General features: G+C 43.6%; 1 protein-coding gene across 3 annotated transcripts in view; it reads left to right on the forward strand.

Annotated features, from left to right (window-relative positions):
• LOC124615507 (low-density lipoprotein receptor-related protein 3-like) overlaps positions 1-12,582 on the forward strand; it is a 113,611-nt gene that overhangs the window by 56,785 nt on the left and 44,244 nt on the right. For all 3 annotated transcript variants that reach the window (XM_047143463.1, XM_047143462.1, XM_047143461.1), the window contains exon 5: positions 9-235. In XM_047143463.1, coding sequence (XP_046999419.1) covers positions 9-235 — 227 coding nt within the window. The remainder of the gene's footprint in view (positions 1-8; positions 236-12,582) is intronic.

Here is a 12,582-nt window from a genome sequence, read left to right on the forward strand (position 1 = left end):
TTCCTCAGGGTAACAGATCTTGACATCGAAGATGATGCTAACTGTAAACATCCTCCATGTTGTGTGAGCAATTGGTTATCTATTCCAAGAGCAGGAGGAGGATCAAAACAAAAATTGTGTGGCAAACTGACACATTCCGTGATGGTTACATTGCGGCAACCACAAGCAGTAATCAAGTTTCATTCATCTGCTGTTCATAAAGAAGGGAGAGGATTTTTGATCGTATATAACACATGTACGTAATGTGTGAGAAGTTTGAATTATATTTTGCATGGTAGTGTTATTTAACAACTGAATTTGCATTGTGGCAACCACAAGCACTAATCAAGTTTCATTCATCTGCTGATCATAAAGAAGGCACAGGATTTTTGATAGTGTATAACACATATACGTAATGTGTGAAAAGTTTGAATTGTATTTTGCTTGGTAGTGTTATTTAACAACTGAATTTCACAGATGGAAACAACTAAAACAATGAGACGGGGCAACCATGCAAATTTAAATGATAGTATATACTGGCGTTTATCAGTACTCTTCTCAAAGTGTGTCTTTCCCTTTTCCTGGGTACCGTCAAATGTGGTGATTTCGGACGGTTTTGCCGTTATTTTGATTGTAACTTTCATATATACTGTTACATTAAATAGATTGTTATGGAAGTGGTAGGGTATATGTTTAACGAATGAAATATCCCAGAACCAGAAAGTGTATGTGTAGGTATATTTATCTGAGGCAGTTAAATAAAGTGTCAGAATTCACCCCATGGATTGGGGTGATTTCGGACACATGTGTTTTTTAAATCTCTGTCCAAAGTTGCAGTATATAGAGGGTGAATTCAGACATATACTGCCTTTTTTTAAATTCTACATGCTTTTTATTTGATTCTGGTGACATTTTACACATTTTAAGGTAGCCCTTTGTTACGAATAAGTGATATGGAATGATAGAATGAATTTTATATATTACAGATAAGTTTTTATTTTGCAAGAATTGAAATAAATTTTTTTACAGTTCTTAACTGAAATATTGGAAACAGACAGAAACAAACAAAGCAATTTAACTAAAAAGGCCAAAATAATTTTTCTCATTCATTATTCTAAATTAATTTGCAAACACTTTAAATAATGATTGTCTTCGAGTATAAAGCACATCTTCTCAAAAATTGAACATTCCTCTCTTCTCAACTGGTGCGGGAGGTGTTCTTGAAATTTCCAATTTTTGTATTGTCTCTTCATTGGCGACATTAGGAAACACAAATATGTTCTTACTGTTCTCGTATGGGTGCATGAATTTCACACTTACCCCTGTAGCACTAACATTTGTGGCCACTCCAACATACTGCCTTGTTTGCTCCTTGTTTCTATGTTCATATTTGTACTCTGCAACAGGAAAAGCTTCTTCTTTCAGCGGTAAAACTTCATTGGATAAAGTATGATTTTCACTTTCACTACTGCTAGAAGCACTATCACTTGTACTAAAATGTAGACTTACACAGCCGGAAATGTCATGTCCATCATAATTAATCGGGCTGTTATGCCGTGGTCGGTTGATGAATTCTGTGTCAATTCCCAACGTTTCGTCCCCGTCTGTGGAGGACATCTTCAAGGGGGTCTGTAGCTCGATGGAACGTCCAACACACCCACTGGCTCGCTACTGACTGCCGCTAAATTCCGTGTCTGCACACTCCCGCACCGACAAGTGACGTTACGTGTTTTGAAAACATCTGTGCAATTGGCCCCTGTCCGCTGCCGTCGATTTCCGTTGCCATTACCCAGTGGTGGACGGGTGGTACACATCTTCTTCAACACCGGCATCCAAATACCGTTTAAATTCACGCCCTCCGCCTTTTGATTGAAATTATTAGGGTGTTTGGCGATTTCGATTGCCTCCCTGTAGAGCCTTTCATAATATCCACTTGTGGGCGCTAGTACTTGCATCTCCTCGAAACGAATATGGTTGTTACCTGGCTGGAAAGCATGCTCCGCAACAGCTGATTGTTCCATTTCTCCTCTTCTACAATTGCCCTTGTGCTCTTCCAAACGTTTTGAAACAGTTCTTTTAGTGGTACCCACAATAACATCTCCACAGCTGCATGGGATCCTATACACTCCAGCTTTTTCCAGTGATTTGCGAGCGTCCTTGGCAGGCTTAAGGTACTCCTGTATCTTCCTGGTGGGCTTGTAAATTAAGGTAATATTCCACTTCGTCAAGATCCTCCCTATTCTTTCCATTACGCTTTTAACAAACTGCAGGAAAACCTTAGATTTTGCAGTAGCCTGTACGTCACTATGGTTTCTGCGTGGCTGTCTCAACGCACGTTTTATTTCGGCAGACAAATATCCATTCTTCATTAGTGCATTGTAGAGATGTTCCATCTCAGCATCGAGCAACTCAGGTTCACAAATATTTATAGCTCTGTCCACTAACGTCTTGATAACACCCCGCTTCTGTTGCGGGTGGTGGTTCGAATCCCGGTGCAAATAAGGGTCCGTGTGCGTGGGTTTGCGGTACACTGAGTGGCCCAAACTACCATTTTCGTTTCTAAAAACAAGCACTTCGAGGAAATGTAATTTGCCGTCTACCTCCTCCTCCATTGTAAACTGAATTCTCGAGTTTATACTATTCAGATGTTCGTGAAACCAGCTTAGTTCCTCCCTGCCATGTCTCCACAGCACAAACGTGTCATCCACGTATTGGAACCATACATTTGGTTTTTTGCTGGCTGTACCTAAGGCCTGTTCTTCGAATTTCTCAATAAACAAGTTTTCAATTACGAGACTTCCCATAGCCACGCCATCCATTTGTTCATAAAACTGTTCATTCCACTTGAAATATGTGGTCGTCAAACAACACTTAAACAGTTCTGAAATATCAGCAGGAAAAATTCGATCCAGCTGTTACAATACATCATTAAGTGGAACCATGGTAAACAGCGATACCACATCGAAACTGACCAATATGTCCTCCGGCTGGACCACTATGCCATTCAATCTGCTGATGAAATGTGTCGAATTCTTTATATAAGAGCCCAAATGGCCCACATGTGGTTTTAACAGCGTAGTCAAAGACTTGGCTAACGAGTAAGTGCGCGAACCGATGGCACTTAGTATCGGTCTCAATGGCACATTTTCCTTATGAATTTTGGGCAATCCATAAAGCCTAGGTGGTAGCGCAACCGATTTGCAGAGACCATTCTGTACACTCTCTTCAGTGGAGGAGTTTTTTGTTAACCGCGACACAGTTCTAAGAACGTTGTTAGTGGGGTCCTTATTCAGCTTCCTATATGATTGTGGATCCAGTAGATCAGTAATTTTACTCTGATAGTCGGCCACATCCATAACCACCATTGCACTTCCTTTGTCAGCTGGGAGAATCAAAATACTATCACGTCATTTAGGAGTTTTAAAGCTCTTCTCTCACCCACAGTTATAATACTCTTCGGCAGTTTTGCATTGGCTAATATTCTCACTGTTTCTATACGGATTTCTTCAGCTGTTACAGAATCCACACTGCGAATTCCTGCTTCTTCACTGGCTATAATTTCTTCCGTGGGCACAAAACGCGGACTAACAGCAAAATTTCCGCCCTTGGCAAGCACAGACGTTTCATTGTCAGATAATGAATGTTTGGATAAATTGATAATGGTCTGATGAGGTAGCAAATTATCAAACTTCTTCTTCTGTCTATTAGACATTGTCAACATACGCTTCCCCATGGCTTCTTCTTCTGTCTACTAGACTTTGTCAACATACGCTTCCCAATGGTATCATGCAGTAGTCTATCAATTTTATCCCAGTCACCGCTGCACAGTATTACTGATAGTAATATGGAGAAACATTAACTTACAGTTTGTGCTTGCCAAGTCCCGTCGGGTCTGCTGAATGCGCTTTCGTAGTAAGGCCTCCTCAGTCCATTTGAGAATGCGTTGCGCCTTTCCCGAATAGAACAGTCGCTTTATCTTCAGAAACTTCGGTATAACACTGACGGCTCAGCAAGGAGACAGGAATGTGAGGGAACACAAAAGTTGGACTCTCTTCTTCTGGAGTCCTTCCAGGCGACGCACTTCTGTTGACATCTCCTCCCCGTAGAGGCGTCTGATACTAAAATGTAGACTTTCACGGCCGGAAATGTCAAGTCCATTATAATTATCCGAGCTGTTATGCCGTGGTCGGTTGATGAATTCTGTGCCAATTCCCAATGTTTCGTCCCCGTCTGCGGAGGAAATCTTCAAGGGGTCTGTAGCTCGATGGAAGGTCCAACGCACCCACTGGCTCGCTCCTGACTGCCGCTAAATTCCGTGCCCGTGCACTCCTCCATTGAAGAGAGTGTACAGAAAGGTCTCTGCAATTCGGTTGCGCTACCACCGAGGCTTTATGGATTGCCCAAAATTCACAAAGAAAATGTGCCGTTAAGACTGATACTTAGTGCCATTGGTTCGCCCACCTACTCCTTAGCCAAGTTTTTGACCAAGCTGTTAAAACGACATGTGGACCGTTTGGGCTCTTATATAAAGAATTCGACACATTTCATCAGCAGATTGAATGGCATAGTGGTCCAGCCGGAGGACATATTGGTCAGTTTCGATGTGGTATCGCTGTTTACCATGGTTCCACTTAATGATGTATTGTAACAGCTGGATCGAATTTTTCCTGCTGATATTTCAGAACTGTTTAAGTGTTCCAGGATGAGATTTTCACTCTGCAGCGGAGTGTGCGCTGATATGAAACTTCCTGGCAGATTAAAACTGTGTGCCCGACCGAGACTCGAACTCGGGACCTTTGCCTTTCGCGGGCAAGTGCTCTACCATCTGAGCTACCGAAGCACGACTCACGCCCGGTACTCACAGCTTTACTTCTGCCAGTACCTCGTCTCCTACCTTCCAAACTTTACAGAAGCTCTCCTGCGAAACTTGCAGAACTAGCACTCCTGAAAGAAAGGATATTGCGGAGACATGGCTTGGCCACAGCCTGGGGGACGTTTCCAGAATGAGATTTTCACTCTGCAGCGGAGTGTGCGCTGATATGAAACTTCCTGGCAGATTAAAACTGTGTGCCCGACCGAGACTCGAACTCGGGACCTTTGCCTTTCGCGGGCAAGTGCTCTACCATCTGAGCTACCGAAGCACGACTCACGCCCGGTACTCACAGCTTTACTTCTGCCAGTACCTCGTCTCCTACCTTCCAAACTTTACAGAAGCTCTCCTGCGAAACTTGCAGAACTAGCACTCCTGAAAGAAAGGATATTGCGGAGACATGGCTTGGCCACAGCCTGGGGGACGTTTCCAGAATGAGATTTTCACTCTGCAGCGGAGTGTGCGCTGATATGAAACTTCCTGGCAGATTAAAACTGTGTGCCCTACCGAGACTCGAACTCGGGACCTTTGCCTTTCGCGGGCAAGTGCTCTACCATCTGAGCTACCGAAGCACGACTCACACCCGGTACTCACAGCTTTACTTCTGCGGAAGGCAAAGGTCCCGAGTTCGAGTCTCGGTCGGGCACACAGTTTTAATCTGCCAGGATGTTTAAGTGTTGTTTGACGACCACATACTTCAAGTAGAATGAACAGTTTTATGAACAAATGGATGGCGTGGCTATGGGAAGTCTCGTAATTGAAAACTTGTTTATTGAGAAATTCGAAGAACAGGCCTTAGGTACAGCCAGCAAAAAACCAAATGTATGGTTCCAATACGTGGATGACACGTTTGTGCTGTGGAGACATGGCAGGGAGGAACTAAGCTGGTTTCACGAACATCTGAATAGTTTAAACTCAAGAATTCAGTTTACAATGGAGGAGGAGATAGACGGCAAACTACATTTCCTCAAAGTGCTTGTTTTTAGAAACGAAAATGGTAGTTTGGGCCACTCAGTATACGACAAACCCACACACACGGACCCTTATTTGCACCGGGATTCGAACCACCACCCACAACAGAAGCGGGGTGTTACCGAGACGTAAGCGGACAGAGCTATAAATATTTGTGAACCTGAGTTGCTCAATGCTGAGATGGAACATCTCCACAATGCACTAATGAAGAATGTATTTTCGTCTGCCGAAATAAAACGTGCGTTGAGACAGCCACGCAGAAACCATAGTGACGTACAGGCTACTGCAAAATCTAAGGTTTTCCTGCCGTTTGTTGAAAATGTAATGGAAAGAATAGGGAGGACCTTAACGAAGCGGAATATTGCCTAAATTTACAAGCCCACCAGGAAGATACAGGAGTACCTTAAGCCTGCCAAGGACGCTCGCAAACCATTGGAAAAAGCTGGAGTGTATAGCATCACATAAACATCTGTGGAGATGTTTATGTGGGTACCACTAAAAGAACTGTTTCAAAACGTTTGGAAGAGCACAATGGCAATTGTAGAAGAGGAGAAACGGAACAATCAGCTGTTGCGGACCATGCTTTCCAGCCAGGTAACCACCATATTCGTTTCGAGCAGACGCAAGTACTAGCACCCACAAGTGGATATTACGAAAGGCTCTACAGGGAGGCAATTGAAATCGCCAAACACCTTAATAATTTCATTCGAAAGGCGGAGGATGTGAAGTTAAACGATATATGGATGATGGTGTTGTAGAAGATGTGTACCACCCATCCACCACTGGGTGATGGCAACGGCGATTGACAGCAGCAGACAACAGCCAATTGCACTGACGTTTTCAAAACAAGTGACGTCACGTGTCGGTGCGGGAGTGTGCCAACACGGAATTTAGCGGCAGTCAGTAGCGAGCCAGTGGGTGTGTTGGACCTTCCATTGAGCTACAGACCCCCTTGAAGACGTCCTCCGCAGACGGGGAAACTTTGGGAATTGACACAGAATTCATCAACCGACCACGACATAACAGCCCGGATAATTATAATGGACAATGTCACTTGTTTCAGCACTGTTTTCGTTTCCTTGAAAATCTCAGCCAGTGATTGATTTTCCAGGTTGAACGTCTAGTTCGCGGCAGTGGTGAGAGCTACCAAATTATTTGGAGGATTACGAATTTCTTTGAGCATTTCTTCAAAAGTGGAAGACCATGTGTCTGCATTGTTTTGCTGGCTCTCCTCATTATCAGGCAATTTTCGTAAGACATGATCTGGATCAAAAGGGATTAGGCCCGTGGCGCGAAATCCACCCTTCGCGTTTTCCTTGGAGTGTGCTGAAATCTTAGTCAGTGTCTCCTTCACGAACAGCTTTTTGTAAAAGTTCTGGGTCATAATTACACCGTACTGCTCTTATACGTTCTTGGCATTGTCCGAAATCACCCCACATAGTACACAGTTTTATAAAAACCATCGTTATTTTATAACCTTGCACGAGAAACTCGACAAACTTGTAGAGAAATTGTCTCAATGCTCTTAACTACTGAGTGCGTCGACAATTACGGTTACAATAACTTCCCACTCGGCGCATCAATAGAAAGTTTCCACTTTATACGATAATGCATGGATTTTTAACACTGAGACTGTTCGTCAATTATTCACCTAGGGAAACAACTGATGCAAAATAAAAGTTGTGGGAAGCGATAAATGCAATCCTGCACTTAAAATAACTGGCGCGCAGATGTTAAAATAAGTAACTCTTTGTTTCTATGCAGTGGCAAAGAGCAAATAAGCCATACTGTCCGAATTCGACCCAGTGTCCAAAATCACCCCATTTGACGGTACTTTTATGTGACTATATGGTAGCACACACAGTCCGCGATTCTCCTGATTTATTTTCATTTATCATAAATGTGTTGTCTAAATTAAAATGGTTCTGTACAAGTTTCATTCAAAAAGTAAGGGCCGTTTGCTCGTATTTAAATGTAGGCAGCTCAGAACGAAGTTGCACGATTGCACTGGCATCTATTGATTTTTGAGAGAGCAAGAGAAGCAGTTGTTTTGGCTCAGTAGTCATTTTACTGTGGATGAAAGAAGAAAGCAATGTCTCTCAAAATAGAATGAGGGTCTCACTGAAGCCTTCACAGACCGTAATTATCCTCCCAACCTCATACAAAAACAAATCTCCTGTGCCTTATCTTTCCAGTCTCCCACCAACTCCTCAAGTCCCATTGTCCAGCTACAGAGGAGCATTCCCCTCATAACTCAGTACCACCCAGGACTGGAGCAACTGAATTACATTCTCCATAAGGGTTTTGACTACCTCTCATTGTGTCCTAAATGAGAACTGTTCTGCCCACTATCCTCCCCACCCCTCCCACAGTGGTATTCAGCTGTCCACCAAACCTACACAATATACTCGTCCATCCCTACACAACCCCTTCTCCCAGCCCCTTACCTCGTGGCTCACACCCCTGTAATAGATATAAGTGCAAGACCTGTCCCATACATCCTCCCACCACCACCAACTCCTACTCCAGTCTGGTCACAAACATGACCCAACCCATCAAAGGAAAGGCTACCTGTGAAACCAGTCATGTGATATTCACTGTGTTGCATCCTATGTGGGCATGACAACCGACAAACTGTCTGTCTGCATGAATGGCAACCAACAAACTATGGCCAAGAAACTTCAACCCTGTTGCTGAGTACACTGCCAAACATGACATCCTTCATTTCAGTGACTGCTTCACAGCCTGTGCCATTTGGATCCTCCCCACCAACATCAGTTTTTCTTAATTGCACAGGTGGGAACTTTCTCTGCACTCCTACGTTCCTGAAAACCTCCTGGCGTCAGTCATTGTCCTCACCCATCCAGCCCCTTCCCTGTTCCCAGTCCAACAGTGTTTTTACTTCTCTCCTTTTCCACAACCCTTCACCCCTCCCTCCCAATCTCTTCCCTGTCCTCCGTCTAACCTCTCGACTGCACATAGCTGCCCTGCACTCTCTCCACCTCGTCCCTGCATGCTCCCTGGCAGCACTTCACTGCCCGCCCTCTACCCTACTGTCCCTCCCCCTCCCCACTCCAGCCTCCTCCTTACCCCCACCCAGTTGCCACTCCCATTATGCACTGGTGCTGCTGGCTGTAGTGTGGCTTCAGTTGTCTGAGTCTGCAGTTTGTGTGTGTTTGTTTGTCGTCTATTTTTGACGAAGGTTTTACTGGCCGAAAGCTTTATCTGTGACAGTCGTTCTGTTGTGCCTACATGCGACTCAGCATCTCCGCTATATGGTGAGTAGCAACTTTCCTTTTCATAATATTGTTAGAATGTATAGTGATTATGTGGAAAAGTGAGACAGATTTGAAGGAATGTAAAACTGACAAAAGTTTCTTTCTTGTTACACTGAAGGGCTCTTATTTTTTGAGTAAGTCTTGTATGTTCTGAAACTCGTCAGCCGCATCTGCATCAACATGACTTCTCCACATTTCACACATAAGAACTTGGCAGATGATTCATTAAACCCATCTTCAGACTATTTCCATTCCACTCCCAAAAGCGCACGAGGAAAATGAATACTTAAATCTTTCTATGCAAGCTCAGATTTATTGTATTTTAGTATGACTGATGTCAATGTCAGAATGTTGACTGCAAGCATGCATTGTGTTGTACCAGTGTGGAATATGATTGTGTCATGGAATACCTTAAGCCTTATGGAGGATGCTGGAGTTGTCATTTGCTGGTGTCCCATATATGCTCAATTATAGACAGATCTGGTGATGGAGCAGGCCCCGAGGTAAAATGTTGAGACTCTGTAGAGCATGTTGGGTTACAACAGTGGTATGTGGGCAAGTGTTATTCTGTTGGATAACACCCACTGAAATGCTGTTCATGAATTCATGAATGGCAGCACAGCAGGTCAAATCACCAGATTGATATACAAATTTGCAGTCATGGTACATTGGATAAACATGAGAATGCTCCTACTGTCATAGGAAATCGCACCCCAGGCTATAACTCTAGGTGTAGGTCCAGTGAGTTTAACATGTAAACAGGTTGGTTGCAGGTCCTTAACTGGCCTCCACCTAATCAACACACGGCCATCACTGGCACCGAGGCAGAACCAGCTTTCATCAGAAAATACAACAAACCTCCCCACCATGCCATCCAGCGAGCTCTTGTGTGACAACATTGGAGTCACAAATGGCAATGGTTTGGGGTAAGTGGGATGCACATTACAGAGCATATGGCTCATAGCTGTTCTTGAAGTAAGCAAATTGTAACAGTTCGTTGCGTCACTATGGTATCAACTTCTTCTCAGATTGCTGCTGCAGACGCAGTATGATGTGCAGAAGCCATATGCCAAACATTGTGGTCTTACCTTTCGGTAGTGCTGCGTGGCCATGCAGAGCCCGGTCTTCTTGCAACTGTGCATTCTCGTGACTGCTGCTGCCAGCAGTCGTGTATAGTGCCTACATCCCTGACAGAGAGAACGTCCAGCTTCCCATAGTCTATTACATGACCTCGTTAAAACTCACTGAGGTGTTGATAATGATATCTTTGTCGCATGAAAAGCATTCTCCGACCAACAACAATTCACCATATCCAGTCTCAAAGGTAACAAACCCTCTCGATTGTAACAGCATGTATTTGAAGCAAACGTGATTTGCATCCTCATAGTGGTGCTTCTAGTGCCACTCTTATGCGGCTGGCACAAAATTTGAATAGACATGATCTTTCAGATGTAGAAACACACTTACCAATGTTTGCAGTGTAGTAGAAGTGATGAGTCGTCAACAAATGTACAGGACACACACACAGTGTATTCTCCTATAGTTTTTCATCTGTAAAAGTACAGAAATGTGTGTATTGCAAATCATAATTTCATAATTATTCAATGATTTTTTGTGATGGTGCATCCATGTATGTACTTAATTTATTCACTTTCTCTTAGGTTCAGATTTCTCTAAGTCAAAGAGGCCAAAGAGGTTAGGCAAAGAGATTATGTGCTTTGGATTTTGACAGCCTTTAGAACATGTATTATTTCATAATGTCGTGTTTGATTATTTTGGTTTACACAAAATAAATAAACAATTTTTGTCTCTACCGGCTTATTTTAAACCTGTAATCGCTCTGAACACAGAACAAAACATGGTTACTATTTCTTTGATTGTTAGAAATAGGTAGTGGAGTTGGAATGTACTTATCCTGCTTATTTCTCCTGCCCATAATGTGTATACTGCTCACAACTAATTCCTTCTACTCTACACACCCTTGTACAGGGTGGGCGTATGGGAAGGCAGTGGGCGTTATGGAATAATTAGGATAATATTTAGATAAAGGCCATTTATTGGCGAAAGCATGTAAAAAAAGGGGTCACGTAGCCAGGCCTAGGGAGGCGAGGGTGAGACAGAGCATAGAGTTTGGTGAAACATAGTTCGTGAAGCTAACGAAAGTTCGTGTCTGTCAAAACAGTCCACAGTGCCGCGGCACCAGGAGAAGCGGGAAGGTCTACACTGCTACAGGGCGCACGTCCAAGAGAGCAAGAAGACAAGAGCACAAGAGAGCGGGCCTGACGACGGGCGACCGGGTATATTCGACGCACCACGCGGCTTCCTCCGCCCTGATTGGTCAGGACCGAGAAACCCGTGGGGGTGGCAATGGAACTTTCCAGTGTTGTGTGCTAAGTGACGCCTGGGGCGGTGTTCCCTCGTAAGCACATGAAGGAGGCGCCGTGATCAAGGTGCCCTTCCTCGGTGCTGACTTCCTGTTACTAGACCGTGGGACGAAAGAATTTACAGGCGGCTAACATTGCCGGCCGTGGTTTGGCCATAATGGAAAAATGAAGTTACCGTTTGAGAGATCATACAATAAAGTAAAATCCCCTAGTGTCTGGCTCATCCTTTACATTCTTCCCCCTTCAGTGGGAGCGGAGAAAGTATGTGAATTTGCTCAATGTAATTATTATTTAAATGTAAACAATTTTAGTTTGCAAAACAAAATAAACATCACTTGATTAAGAATGGCCATCACGGAAGATGGCAGGGGTCTTAACCTATGGGAGGGTGTAGGGACTCTAAAGACCTCCTAGGGGTCGCAAAGGGACTTACACACGTCAACAATATTATATGTTTTCAAAACAAGAACAAGTATTAAGAAACATCAAAACAAAATTACAAGTGTAACAAAACCGCAAAGAATATAGTATGAATATTGCAAAGTAAATAAACATTACGGAGCATCATTTTAGCGTGAACCTGAAACAATTGTCTTTAAGTGTGAAGGAACGGAACTAAACAAGTTGTCTTTAAGTGTATTCAGAGATATGCAGAGTTCACCACTGAAGTCACAAGTGAGAAATACAAAAAATAATAGTCTGAATGTAGCATTTATGAAAAAAATGTTTTTGGTTTTCCTTTTGAAATGAGATGCAGAGATACATATCACCACTGGTGAGTCACTGCGGGGACGAGTGGCACGAAGCAGCGTGTTGTGTTGTCCTCAGTGGGCAACGCGCAAGCTGGCGGCGGGAAGGGGGCGTGGCCGTGGTGAAGCCCATGCACTGGAACTCAGCGCAGTGGGGTATGAGGGGAAGACCACACGTTTCAAACACATTTAGAGTGGGAGTTATCGCAAAGGGAACACTTCACTACGCTACACTAGTGTTTCCACATTAGTTGATATTGCAGTTGCACTCTTAGAACTAAGGGAGGGCACATGCCTGATACGTTCTTTTTTTCTCGTTTTTATGTCCATATCAGTACAATAATAATGTG

Source organism: Schistocerca americana, chromosome 5 (genome assembly GCF_021461395.2).
Source record: "Schistocerca americana isolate TAMUIC-IGC-003095 chromosome 5, iqSchAmer2.1, whole genome shotgun sequence".
Taxonomy (NCBI): domain Eukaryota; kingdom Metazoa; phylum Arthropoda; class Insecta; order Orthoptera; family Acrididae; genus Schistocerca; species Schistocerca americana.